The sequence below is a fragment of the Perissodus microlepis genome, chromosome 1 (assembly GCF_051167445.1).
Source record: "Perissodus microlepis isolate ML-2025 ecotype Zambia chromosome 1, ASM5116744v1, whole genome shotgun sequence".
Taxonomy (NCBI): Eukaryota; Metazoa; Chordata; class Actinopteri; order Cichliformes; family Cichlidae; genus Perissodus; species Perissodus microlepis.
Window position 1 is genome coordinate 1,634,496 of NC_140461.1, and position 14,784 is coordinate 1,649,279.

General features: G+C 44.8%; 1 protein-coding gene across 4 annotated transcripts in view; it reads left to right on the top strand.

Moving 5' to 3' along the window:
- The first annotated feature begins 4,398 nt into the window (after window positions 1–4,398).
- Window positions 4,399–14,784, top strand: part of sh3gl3a (SH3-domain GRB2-like 3a) — a 29,745-nt gene continuing 19,359 nt past the window's right edge. For all 4 annotated transcript variants that reach the window (XM_084926045.1, XM_084926062.1, XM_084926054.1 and 1 more), the window contains exon 1: window positions 4,399–4,625. In XM_084926045.1, the coding sequence (XP_084782171.1) occupies window positions 4,581–4,625 (45 nt within the window). In that variant the 5' untranslated portion in view covers window positions 4,399–4,580. The remainder of the gene's footprint in view (window positions 4,626–14,784) is intronic.

Sequence of the window (14,784 nt, forward strand, 5' to 3'; positions counted from 1 at the left end):
GTGTTAGTTCTGTAGTGTATAATGTGACTCTCACTGTCCTGCTCCATGATGCTGATCGGGTGCTGCTGTGTGGAACTGCATTCAGGGTTTTTCCATAAATCCTTTGCTAAGGATTTGATTCTTTGGGCTGAGGAAAGAAAATCTTCTCGGGGTATTGAAGTGTTTCGTCTCTCTGCAGGTGTGGCGTGTGAGCGCTGCGGTGACGAGCAGTATTCACATGATGAACAGAGGCATAGGTGTGGGAGTAAATCGGGGGGATTTCTCACTCCGTTTGGATCCCTCGATCATTCCGAGCTCTCTGGTGACCTCCGGGATCATTCTCACCCTCGGGGTTGTTGCTGTGTTCATAATGTATCTGTTGTTATCTTTTCTGGAGCTTCTGTCTTACCTTCAGCTTCCTGCACAAACCCACTAATAATTGAGCCTCTTTAGGCTTTCCTATATTTGGCAGCAGCTTTACCCTCTGCATCTCCTGCACTCTGGCTAACCTGCTTCAGATCTACCGTGGGGTCCTGGGTAAAGAAGCTGAATCAGCCGCTGGCTGTGGTGACCGTTGTTTCTGGGATCCAGTCGGCCATCTTCGTGTGATGGCTGATCTTAAACCCATCGTTACCTACAAAGGGCCTCACACACAGTCTGAGATAGACTCCCTTGAGTTCTTGTAGCCACAAAACCAGCAACATTTTCTTGGGCTTGATTTGTTCCCTGTCTGCTCTCAAAAGCTGCCAGACTTGTATAAAAATGCCACTTTAGTCACCATCAGCATGTTTTCAGTCACCTTAGCCCCACCTTGTCTCACTCTGAAGTACAAGCCACCAGTTGCAGTAGCAACTACAACGTTCTTGGCCTGGCCATCACTGAGTACACTGGGAAGCATTGTGAGCAGAAGGGCACTGCTGTGGTGCAGTCATGAGCCGTTATCAGCTAATGCTAGTTAGTCTGGTTATCCAGCTGCACCTGCACACTGCATGGATGCATCACACATATTGCTCATCAGAACTGGAGCCCAGACTCCTCAGGTTGACTGACAATAAACTGATTAGATTTAAAAACATTTTCTCTATAATATAGAGAACAAACAGTTTGTGTATCAGGCTGTAAACATGTTTATTTCTGCTGTATAATTTTAACATGAGAATCTGTGGGGCTGACTCACTGCTGCCTCTGCTGGACGTTAGAGGAACTGCAGGGGAAATCGTTTTTCAGCTGTGACGCTCGCTGTGACTTTCTGATGAACAGAATTTGAAGTATAGTTAAAGTGACAAAGACCAAGACAGTTTGAGTTTATGTAGTAAGTGTCTGGGTGCTGTTCTCTCGTCTCCTGCTGCGTGTGCTCTGGTGGTCTTACCTGTAAAGATTTCAGTTTCATTATAACTGTGAATAGGTTCAAATGGGCTTTAATTATTGTATTTCCCTTCATAACTCACAGACCACCTAAAATACACTAGGAACACAAACACGTGCAGTAACAGTACAGCTAACAGGACTACAATACTCACTGTAAGGCAACAAGTAACTGAAGTCTTTATAAAAGGATTTCTGTCAGGAAATAAGCAGGAGACAAAAGAACACAAGAGCCAATCACCGATGAGGAAAGGAAGTGACACGTAGATAAAGCAGGCAACTTCACTGCACATTAATAATATTACATATACTCGTTTTGTTAATCAGTTTCTTCTCTTTGTCCATTAAGCGTGACGTTACACAGCGTTTTGCTGCATGGAATTGGCAGGATTTGCTTCTCTTTTCCACAGTTTTCAGAATAACATCATTAATAACGTGACAGTGTAAAATCTGGTACTGAAACATACAATAAGCTATCTTTAAATTTAACTTTTCACATTTCAAAGTACTTTATATCGACGTGTTACTGTAATCTAAACTTCCAGCTGATAAACAGAGGACAGGCTGAGGCTCGTTCCTCTCCGTAGCAGCAGGTGGCGCTGTTCAGACGTCTGTACGAGCCTCAAAGAGTTTGCACCGACTCTTAATATTTCATATTTGGACAAAACTTCTAACATCTGGCTCCACGTGCAGTTATTTAAATAACTTCAGAGGCGTTGTGTATTTGTAGTCACGTCCGTTTCTGTTTCACAGACTTTTCTACAAATAAAAAAGCAGAGCGTGCGTGGATTGAAATGTTGAACTGAAAGTGAAACGCGTCGCTGTCTCAGATCTATAAGCTGTTTGAACACGCAGAGCGTGATTCACTCGAATCCCACACAGGAAATACAGGTTGTGCAGAGAGAGCCGCTGATGGAGAACAGGGATCCGCGTGGGAACCTCAGGAGGCGCAACTGAACTGAGCAAAGACGCTTATTTACATGATTTACGATGACGTGTGAGTCACAGACACGTGCGTGGGACTGAATAAATAAATATATCGAGTACATGAACGCTTCATCCTGTTTACGAACAGGGTGACATCATCAGTTCTCCCCGCTCTCACCCAATGGTCTTTGAGAAGTGGCGACATCTCTGAGAGTCAGGAAACCCTCTCTCCCGGAAAATAAAGCGACAGTACGTGAATGTAACTTCCGGTCCTTTCTTTCCAAAATAATACCCGCACCCCCGCGCCTCAGCGTGAGTGTGACAAAACATTTCACACTCAGTATTAAATAATTATAATAAAAATTCAATTAAAAATATTTTGTGATTTTTTTTTTTCAATAAAGGTATGACGTAATCACCTCGAGTTTATTTCTTTTATATTTATTCTCCTTCGCCCAGACCCTTCATTTTCTTTTTAAAAATGTATTGTTATAGATATATTTATAGTCGTAATATGCTACTGCTAAGAGGTACTTTTTCGTTTTCAGAAATGTGGAACTTCAAATGTCACTGAGAACCACATATATGCCTATAAAATGTGTTTTTAAGCCAATTTTTTCCAACAGAAACAGCTGCTCAGCAGGGCTGGACCGGTAATCTGGCATTTTCCCGGTGACCTGATGGGTCATTTACCCACCGACCCAACACACACTGACAGCATCCATTCGCTCCTTTACAATACCGACACTGCCCAATCAAATCCCTGAACTCCTCCCCTCATGCAACTTGTAAAAGAGAGTTTACCTTGTAGGAAGTGGTGAAAAGGTGAAAATGTGTCAACAAAATGTGTCAAATTTAGCACCAGCAGAGAAAAAGTGCAGGAGGCGGGACAACAGCAGAGTGAGGAAGAGGCAGAGGAAGGTGAAAATAATGTGTTAAGAACATAGACAGAGGGACTAAGTGATCCTTAGGACTTTCTATTCAGGTGCTGTGGAGAGCATCCTCACACAGAACATCACATCCTGGGATTAGCTGTGTTCAGGACCAAAAAGCTCTTCACAGAGTGATGTGTGCTGCAGAGCGCTGCTGCTCAAGTCAAAGTCAACTTTATTGTCATCTCTGCTGTACACAGTACAGTATATATAGAGACCAGATGAAGAGGCTCCAGTTACATTCAGTGCAAAAGACAAGCAATAAATATAAGAAGAGTAAGAAATAAATATACACTTTAAGACTAAGGTAAAAGGATCAATAACAGCATCTCCCTTCCCTTCAGGACATTTACACCAGGAGATGTTGGTCCAGAGCAGCTCCCATCCCAGTAACTTTTTTTTGCAATCAGGTGGAAGGTTCCACACCATCGGGGCAAAAACAGAGAGTGAAGAGGAGCTTCTATCCTCAGGCCATTCGAGCCAGGACATGCCCCCACTCCCCTCATAGCATCACCATAAGGGTCTGGAACTGGATTTTATATCATATTCTTGTTACATTGCAGAACTTTCACTGTCATAATTCATATCATGTCTGATTTATTATACGTCACGCGCTGCTACACTGATAATGCTGCTTCACTATGCTTATATTACTCTGCTCAGTCTGTTACTTTGGTAGTTTTGGTTACTTTTGGTCTAGCATTGCTCTGTCAGCACATTGCTGTGCCAATGTGGCACAAAGCACTTTAACATTCCATTTCCACAATGTACACTTTCAGTTTTTTTATTTAAAATTTCCGATTTTTGATTTAGATTTACTTATTGTTTATAATGTTTTGCAGTGTCAGGACACATTTCACTGTGTGTTGTACTTGTATGACAAGTGGCAAATAAAGAATCTTGGAATAATCAAGGATTCACGTAAAATGCATGACCACTTTGACCAGGAGCCACTCCTAACAGCTAAAGTGTGCAACAAAGAAGGAACCAAGCAACAACTGAACCCACCGAGAAACAATTTCAATATCAGGAATCAAACAAAATGAAAAATACACATGCACACATCATATTCTCCCCCTCATATACATTTTTTTATATCCAAGTCCAGCCCTGCTGCTCAGTGATGTCATGCATTAATTATTATTTATCTTTTTAAATCCTCGGAGACCTTTATTTTGAAGCAGTTTCCGGTTGGGCCGGTCTCCCGCCGTTAGAGCTTCACTGAGCTCGGGGTCATGCTGCAATCTTAACGGAGTCTGACTGATGAGTGCGGAGCTGTGGTGTCGGCTGCTTCGTTCTTGAGCCCAGCCTCCGTCGGCCGTGTGTTGAGTCGTTTTACCGGAGTATTTTGTGCGGGGTTGAAGCCGTTCGTCCAGGATGTCTGTGGCCGGGCTGAAGAAGCAGTTCCACAAAGCCAGTCAGGTATGGAGGCGCCCGACAACAGCAGTTCGGATGCGGACCCTGATCTCCGCTTTAACATCAAACCGTGAACGGAATCAGGCTTCGGTTGGTCTGAAAACACGACAAGTCTGAGTTGTTATCGCTTAAAAATCGAGGGTTTCAAAACGTGTTTGCAGGGTGTGGATGGAGCGTTACTTTTCCACACAGATAAGTTGTTTTTATCGGAGATAACGTCACACCAAACACTGCTGGGAAAATCTGATGATTGAATCTAATTTCACACACACACAAATAGATTCATCTTAAGCCACAGTTATGGACTTTTTATCAACTTATGTAATCCGGTGAATAATTCGTCTTCATTGTTGTTGCCATATAAGTTCTTGTGAAACGTCAGACTTTGCTGTTTCCACAGTAAAACCAACAGGAAACACTAACAGAGAAGTACACGTAACTGTTTTTATTATGAATGTTTTGGGAGGCTTTAGGTCGACGTCTGGTTTGATTTTATCCCCTGAAAGGAAATCACACATGAAGCCCGTTTTTAAGGCATCTTGGCGATGTTTGTGTGACTGAGGCACCAGCCAGATGTTTCGCACCTGCCACAGCTGCACCACACAGTCATTTAAAGGCCGGTGGAGCAGTCTTTATCAGGTGGATTTCACTCCCGGGCTGTACGGTTTGTGTTATCTGGGTGAAGCTCCATTAGACTCAAATACCTTTTAACGTTACATGATAAAAATACCATTGAACCAGTGGAGGGACCTGCTATTCCCACTGCCACCAAAATACACTGTGGTTTGTGGGCGGCTGTGAGTAACATCTAACATTTGGACAACTTGGAAACAGCTCGCAGACTGTTGGTGTCAGTGAACCTTCATCTTCACCAGCGCCGCTTTGGAGCTGCAGGTATCACCCTGTGGTGGAGATCTGTCATCAACGCGAGCGTCTTCCTTTTAAGACGTTTATATACGTTTTAAACCACTTCGTTCTTGTTTTAACCTTGAGGATGTTATCTCTGCCGTTCTCTGATTTGCCTTTTCAGTTTCCATTCAGCTTACCGTTGTGTGTGTGTTTCTGTGAATGGCGTAAGCTGTTTTTAATCACGTCCCCTGAATAGTTTCCAGGTTGTTTTTTGGTTAAACGTGTTTCAGATCTGCTCTCAGGCTCAGTGGGGCAGTAAAATAAACTGATTTGATTTGTCATAGGAAGCGGGACTTGTGTGTTGGTTTTAGTCTATTTTTATTGTGTGTTATGTCTTCACAATGCATCGTGGCAGCAGGAAGACGCAGAGTGTAGCCCGCGGGTTGCATCAGAGGCCTTTGCTGCGGTTATCGAGGCAACTTCAGGTTGAACCCTGTTTGTGAAGGTGGGTCACATCTAACTGGGATAAATTGCCACGGTAACTGATGCTGCAGACCCAACCTGCTCCGAAACACTTACGTTTGAGATGAGCGCTCGATAGGTATGAAGTCACCACTGACTGACCAATACAATCTCTGGAAAATAGCGTCAGAATTCCTGAAAGTTCCATGTGACCTCAGAGAGTACGGAGCATCAGTAAGATAAAGACTCTGAGTCACAACTTTATTGCTGATTCTATTTTTTACGGCCCTGTAAGCGCTGCTATCTGATCCCACGCCTGTTTGTATTTGTGGACTCACAGTCGCCACTTTCTCTGCTTTTACTTCCTGCTTCAAACAAACTTCACGCAGCAGATTGGGAAACCCTCAGGAGACTTATGAACCTGATAACCATCTACGTGTGACCACTTAGCCTGATCGATGATGAAGGGGAAGATATCCTGGATCCCGTCAAAGTCGCTTAATAGTGCAGACTTGCAGATGAACCTAAACTAAAACGTTAGGCGCTTGGTGTGTTAGTCTTCTTTAGAGCCGTCGTTTCCAAAATGAACCTCGTGTTTCATTTAGTAAGACCGTAAACTCATCAGCAGGGCGTGTAATGAGCTCAGAGACCACGTGAGCAGCAGGCTCGTCTTCTCATAGACTGTAATCAGATTTCTTTTATAACCAGAGGAGTCGCCCCCTGCTGGCCATTAGAAAAAATGCCTAGAGCTGCATGGATTGAAATGTTGAAATGCGTAGAAGATGAAGTGTTAATCTTAGGTGCTGCAGCCCTTTCACCATCGACTGAGGAGGTGGCGTTGTGTCTGTCTCTGTAAGTCTGCAGATGTGGAGTGTGAATAACAAACAGCTGGCTGATACAGCTCTCACTGCCAGCTCTGGGGTTTGGAGCTGTGAACACACCACACAGAAAACGCACCACATTCTCCAATCGCATTTTTATCTTCACCAAACTTGAACATGTACCCCTTTACTCCTTGAAGGGGGAGTGGGAGTTCCCCTTGAAGCTCTTCTCTGAACTGAGGCGTTTCCGTCATATTTCAGGCTGTTTACAGAACAAGACGACTGGGTTTGCGTCAGACGTCAGTGAGGGCGCTCTCTGCCAGTCCAGCCGCCCTCAGAAAAACACAGAAACTGCTCAGTGTCATCAAATGGTCATGAAACCAAGACTTTATTGAGATATACTGAGGTGTCATGTGGGTACTGGGAAGGTCGTCTTTAAGGGGGAAAGAGTTCAAGAAAATACATAAAGGCAGGGGTGGGCAACTCCAGGCCTCGAGGGCCGGTGTCCCGCAGGTTTTAGATCCTGGGTCAGCACACCTGATTAGTTCATTGCCAGGCCTCTGGAGAACTTCAAGACATGTTGAAGAGGTCATTCAGCCATTAAATCAGCTGTGTTGGATCAAGGACACATCTGAAACCTGCAGACACAGGACCTCGAGGCCTGGAGTTGCCCACACCTGCATTTAGGTTTCGAGTGATGATGGTGGATTGCTCTCTCAGGGTTGGAGGACAGGCAGTTTATGTATCGTGGGATCTTGTTCAAGAATGGTGTTAAGGTGGCGCGTGTGGTGACTGGCAGGATGGTGCTGGTCCACCTTAACAGGTTTAATTTACCCATAATTCACTGCACCAGTATCCTGCTTCAGATAGTCGAGCTCTACAGGGCTCTAAGCTGCAGCCACACTGGAAGCGGTTCATTCGCCGTGCGTCGATTTGATGCTGATGGGTGGTCACTAGTGGAGATTCCTGGCTCTGGTTGCCTAGGTAACCAACTAATGCATTTACTACCAGGTCATGTGTTAATCATCGGGTTCCTTCACTCTCATTGGGAGTGTGTTCACCGTGCTGACAGCTGCTCTGAGTGTTTGTCTCCACACATGCTGCTGTGCTTCGTGTACGGACACCTCGCTCTGGCCTCGTCCGCTCCGGGCTCGTCTGCTCTGGCCTCGTCTGCTCTGGCCTCGTCCGCTCCGGGCTCGTCCGCTCCGGTCCTTCAGAGAGAAGAGGCTTCTCCTGCAGCCTTTCCAAACAGACATACTTGTTCAGTCTTTTTCTGCTTGTGCTGTCATGAACTTCAACCTTTAACCGAGGCCCGTCGAGTCTCAGATGGACCTCTGGGGTTTCTCTAAGCGTCTCACAGTCTGAGCTTGGGATGAATTTGCTGGGACATATTTTCCACACCTGAATGCTCCAGACCTGACTCTGCTGTTCAGGTGACTCCACGGAGGCAGCTTATTCAAATCTGACAGAATAAAACTTTTAGGATTGCAGCTGTGATTAACGAACGCTTCCAGATTGAACGCTGCATACCTCGGCCTCCGCCCTGCAGTGTCTCCTGCCTCATGAAGTAGCTTCAGTTATGTGAGTGGTGAGAGCGCTGATGCTGAGCTTAGAACGACGCGCGGCTGAATCACAGATCAGGTTCTCTGTTTAATCACGGTGTCCTCTCACCGCAGGCTGTATGAATGCTGTCGTGTCTGTGAAATTATTCCCACGTGCACAAGCTGAAAGTCAACCTGCCACTTCCTGTTTGTGCATCAGTGTGCGGTGCTTGACGTTATAGATTGTGTTTTATTTTAAACACACGTGAAAGATAAACTCGAGGTCGACTTGGTTTCCACTTTCACTTATTTTCCGACGTGAGAAAAAGATGCAGACTGAGTGAAACCCGATGAATGCTCAGTGTTCCCTACCTGTGTGTTTTTCCAGGTACCTTTGATCTGTTTGTTTGAGTGCTGCACTGATAACAGTAAAAATCAATGCAAAGCATTTCAGAGCTTCTCTAACGCTGGCGTCACCCGCTGTGGTTTCCTGCTGCTGGAACACAGCGACACAGACTGATAGCGGCGCTCGTCAGCGTCGGCCTCTCCTGCACAGAAAAAACAAATCAGACGTTAGTTTTTACAGCGAGCCGCTCGTCGTGTGTTTCATGAACATTGTTTGCTGTTCACCTGCTTCCTGACACCGGGGTGGAGACCAGATGAACCAGCAGGAGATAACCGGGAAGGGAAACGCTATCACTTCCTGTTTATTTCAGCCACATCTCTCTTTGTTTCCACTATTGTTGGAAAAGCAGCACAATTAATATAGTAGAATATTTTCTCTGCCCGTTTTGGAAAAATCCTCAGTGCTGAGGCGTTTATATTTGCACTCAGGTCCAAACCGCCACTGAATTCTATGGAACAGCTGCTGCGTAAGCCTTAGATCCAGAGTTCCCTCTGTTCTGGGACTGTCCACTGTTAGTCCAGTATAGTTAATGTAAGCCAACTGGAAAGAAGATTGGAAAACGTGGCCTGGTCTGGTGAGTCTTCATTTCTGTGGCAGCGTTTAGGTAGCAGGGTCACAATGTGCAGTAAACATCATGAAAGCATGGCTCCATCCTGCCTCGTATCAAAGGTTCAGGATGCTGCCGGTGGTGTTCGTGCTACACTTTGAGCTTCATTTAAACTCCACATCCTGCCAGAGTATTGCTGCTGACCGTGTTCGTCCATTTGTGACCGCCGTGCGTCACGCCAAAAAGCTCAGATCGACTCAAACAGGTTCATTGAACGTGATGACGAGTTCACGGCAGTCAAATGTCAGTCAGCAGAGCGCCTTTGGAAGGAGGAAGGACGGGAGGTTCGTGTCACAGATGCAGACGATAAATCTGCAGCAGCTGTGTGACGCCATCCTGTCGACACGGAGCAAAATCTGCGTGTTTAATCTAGAGATGGCACGATACCACTTTTTTATGTCCGATACCGATATCATAAATTTGGATATCTGCCGATACCGATATGAATCCGATATAGTGTTTTTTAATCAATAAAACGTTTTTTTAATATCTTGCTGCATTTTGTATAAGTTTATACTCAACTTTAAATAAATAACAACACTAAAGCTATTCTGTTATACCTGTATGTAAAAAATACACTGCGCCCAAAATATTTCATAGTTCAGCAAAACTGATCAATCTAATAAACTTAAACCTACTCCATCCTTCCTATTCTGGTATTTTAAAGAGTACTTAGCAGAAATATTAAGCAACCTAACTAATAGGGTTGCAAACTCCCAGCAAAAAAAAATAGGGAACCACCCCCCACCCTCCACCTCATGATGCTTAATCGATGTAATCAAATTTAATTTGATGCAGTGGGAAAAATGCACAGAAATAAATTATTTTTCAAGAATAATTAAATAGATTCAACATCTTTCTTCAACAGAATTGCAGAATTCACAGATGGTATCTTCCCAAAGGAAAAAGTACTATAGCTTACTAGGGTATATTAGACTTAACAGTTACTATATACAGTAATGGACTACTATATATTTTACATCAGATTAAAACTTTGGGTGTAAGATTCAGATAATTATTTATTAAAAGCTGGACATTTTAAATGAGAATAAGAAAGAAAAGTATGTCTTTGTGCCCCCTTTTCCCTGTTACTGCCCTATCGGCCCCCCTGGCTAAACTTTGCTAGATCCGCCCCTGCACAGTTACCAGCCGTCAGCTGTAGAAAAAGATCCTGGTGTAGAAAGTAATATTAAATAAATTCTAACAACAACTTATCAAGCTTAATAGTGCTGCTGTTGTTCAACCGCTGGTTTCCTCTTTCTGGTGCAAAGTGGGCCAAAAACTAAGAAGAGAGACGGACTCACGACAGAAAAGCCGATCAGCTGATCATTAAGCAGTTTCACGATTGAAGTAGCAGCAGGAGAGAGAGAGAGAGAGGCAGTCGCTCCATATATCGGTTGTTAAGCTTAACGCTAAAATGTTTTACAAACATTCAGAGATGAACTTACACACTTGCTTTACTTCTCTCTGGGAAAACTTCCTCGGAGATGAAATGCTGGTTTGGTAGGGAGGCTACAAATACACACAGCCGCTCTATCACGTGATGCATACTGCTGCGACGTGCTAGGCTATGAGCCGAGTTATGCTGTGTAGCAAGTTTTGTGAGGTGCTTTTTTGATATTTAATGGATCGGATTACATTTTTTATTTCTCGCCGATATCCGATCCAGTAATTTGGGTCAGTATCGGACCGATACCGATACGTAATATCGGATCGGTCCATCTCTAGTTTAATCTGAGCCATGAAGGAGAAGCTGTACCTTCAGTCTCGTTCCATCAGAACTTTGTGTTTGTGAAGACAACAAAACGTGCGTCTAGTTAGATGTTGGATGATGCTGTGATCAGATATTGGTCCAAGATTGGTTCAGAGTGCTGGATCAGGTATCACCAGAACCTGCCCGTCTATCCATCTCACTCCATGACGCTCTGTGTTTACTAAGCTAACATAGCATGGAGCTCAGAGGAAGCTAACAGAGCTGTCAGTGTGGAGGAGTTTCTGTATGATGAAGGTTATTTTTGTTTCTCTTCTGCTTCAGTCTGCTGCTCAGAGATGCTCTCACAGCCAGACCGAGAGCAGGAAACCAGGAACTAACGTGACGAGAACAGAAAGACTCTCACACTGAGCTGAAATCAGCCTGTAATTTATCCCAGTCCTCTTACTGTTTCCCATTTTACTCCTGAATTCAGTAACTGTTTATTCTTGGATTTATTTACTTGTTAGGTTTCATTGAAGAAGAGCAGTGTTTAAAATGGTCATTGAAGAATAACTGAAGCTGTTGTTTTTACTGATGGACACAGTGTTACCCACAGAGACTTCAGGAGGAGAACAAATGAGGCATTTTGTGTGTAAAACAAAGATCTGAACTTTTTTTAATGAGTAACAGCAGGAAAAAGCTTCGATGGTCACGTGGACTCGAAGGAAGATTAGAATAAAAACTGAGGAAGAGGAGCAGAAGTTTCAGCTCGGAGAGGATGTCCTGTTCAGATGTGGATCTTTAAAGGTCCACAGCAGACAGGACAGACTTCACCAGAACGTCTTTTAAAGACAAATAGTGACAATGATGTCATCTACTTGAAACCACAGGCGTCTTTATTTAATCTGTAACCTTTGGGTGATTTTTCTGGTTGAAGCTCGAGGTAAACAGACCGGACGTGTCTCAGCGGCTCAATAAAGACGAGCTGTGTGAACTGAGCGCGATGTGGGTTTGCGGTGTGTCGGGATCGCGATCTGCCCCAGTCTGTCACTCAGTCACAGCTGTGGTTTTCCTCATCTGCTGCTCTCTTTGCCGTGCAGTCGCTGAACAGGTGGAGCTCGCCATCCGTGACGTTTTAACACTGTTGTCGTCTCACACACTGAAACCAAACGAGAGCCATAAAACTTTGTCTTCATCAGAGCGAGGCTTGTTTGGGGATTTTTAGCCCAACCTCTACTTTCAAGCTGACAGGTCTTTAGTCTGATCCAGCTCACGTACGATTTCATCGTCTCAGGCAGCTTTGGGCTGCAGAGCATCGCCTCCATTTCGCCCAAGCGCTGCGTCTTTCCCAGCGTTGTCCAATGAACAATGACCTTTGGGATCAGTGATGTTCATCACCAGTGCTTTGTGAGGACAGTTTGTAGCTTGTGTGTTAAATTCAGGTTATACTGTCTGATCCTGAAAGGCTGAATGATTCGATGCTGTAAAGCCTGCAATACTTTCTCTTCACGCTGGAGGATGGAAATGAACTCTGTCATAGGACTGTTGTGTTTGTGTTTGGGCCACATGGTGTGATCGCACATTAACACCCCGCCCCCCCGACGATCGATTACCTGTGATTGGATGGGAGTCCAGAGAAGACTGTTTCTGTTCTTTAGCACGCTTTACGAGGTTTACGTCCAGGTGTAGCCCACCTCTCCTCCAGTGACAGCGAGGATCGACTCCAGGATCCTGACTGAATGTCGACACGTTACGTTCTGGTATATTAAGTATTTTTGTCTTGTAATATTCTAGTTTTTATGCAGATATTTTTCTTGCTTTCATCCATCAGAGAGTTTGTCAAAGGCATTGTTGCTCTTGCAGGTTTGACTGTGACGCGCAGCTTTAGTGCTGAAGTCATTCTCACTCAGAGTTTGGAAAACGAGACACTCGCTGTTTTCTTGAACTTTAGTTATAAATGGCTGAATGTGAAGTGAGTCAAACCTCAGCGGGCACTGAGGCGAAACGACAGGAAGGGAATGAAATCTAACTGCACAGAAATCGTTGTTTCATGTTCTTTCAAAAATACATTTTGGCATAACTAAAGAAGCATTGATGTCAGCAGAGCGGAGGTGAAACGATCTCAGGTGTGAGCGGGGGTCTTGATTTCGGGTCGGGTGGAGGCCTCGCTGCACGCCCGCAGCATCAACGACCTGGTCTCTCTGCAGCTGCAGTTTGTTCTTACGCTAACCTGCTGCGTTCGCTCGCCGCCTGCAGCAGGAACAAGATGCCGCTGCTCAGAGATACAGCTGACACCTCGCTGCGCCGAGCCCATCCATCTTTAATGATCGTGATGGAGGACCGAGTCCCGGTCGCCTGGCGGTCTGGCTCATTAACATTTCAGCAGCTCATCATTATCATCATCACTGTGTGCTGCTTCCACGTGACGTAAATCAGCCGGTTTATGTTGGCCGTGCGAGACGAGAGTCCTCCAGCCGAGCAGCAGAAGATTTATGATGCAAAGATTTCCCAAAAGGTGAAACGTTACACTGGCTTCTGTTTGATCCCCCGAGGAAACACCCGGTTCTAGCACAGCACGCCGTTTCCTGCTGAGTGTCGTTTTAACCAGGTTTTATTTTGTTCATCAGGATAGCAAAGGATAGGGAAATGCAGGTTTCTGTCAAACAGGGTAACAGTCTCGGTGCTTCAGCTGCGCTCAGAGCAGTCGTACATGTGTGCGACTCGCCGAGCAGACGAACATTTGGAGCCAGAAAAACCTGCAGAAGATTGCAGTCTGTGTGGTGCTTTCATGTCTGTGTCGATAACAGAATATTTTAAAATCAGGTGGAACTGATGTTATTGAAGGAACGCTGGTCTTTTATAATATCCTGTTTATCTGCAGTGGTGCTTTTATGTTTTTAAGTTTTAAAGGTGTCAGGTTGTTACTATTACTGCTGTGTAACAATCATTTTATTTGAATTGCTTTTCACTTTAGTTTATTTTGTAATAACCTTTGATCAGGAGCTCGTGATGAAAACGAGTTTGTGTGGCTGAACTGATGCATTCGCCTGATGGACCTGATGGCAAATGGTGACATCATCACAGTGGTGCAAACATTTATACTGGTTTCATGTATCGGCTCTTGCGGTCTTCTGCTGAGTGATGGTGCAGATGAGATCGTTGTTTTGCGGTGGTCTCTGCAGGACGCTCGTCCATGCTGGACTGTTAGCTGTTAGCTGCAGATGTTGCCTTCAGTGTAACTGGGGGTTAATTAAGTGTTGGTAGCTTAACTGGGAAACTCTGACTGGTTCTCACCTGTGACGTGAAGCTTGATCGTGGCCCTGCAGCTTCAGCAGACGGGCTTTTGAGTTTCTCAGAGCCCAGTTAGCACATTTTAATTCTTTTATTTTATTGTGAGTTTGTTGAAAGTGGAAAACGGCCTAACCTCGGCCCGATGGTCAGACCACCTCTGTTTAAAACTGTGGTTTTAATGCCCGACTCCTGGAAGTTTGTATTAAGGCAGGCAGACGGAGCTGCCGGCGCTCCACATGAACCAGACGACTGTAAAAACAGCAGCTGATGTTTGTCGCTCTGACAACCTTTGCAGGAGTTATCAGAGAGATGGCCTGAAATCTCCCGACCAGAGCCGCGCTCAGATTAGCTTCTGATTCACCCGATGGAGACGTTTCCTCAAAGACACGGGGAGTCATTTATCAGCACGAGCCGAACGAAACGATGAGAATCAACAAACCAAAACTAAATGATTATGTGAAGAAGGTCAAACAGACACACGTGCACCGGCACAGC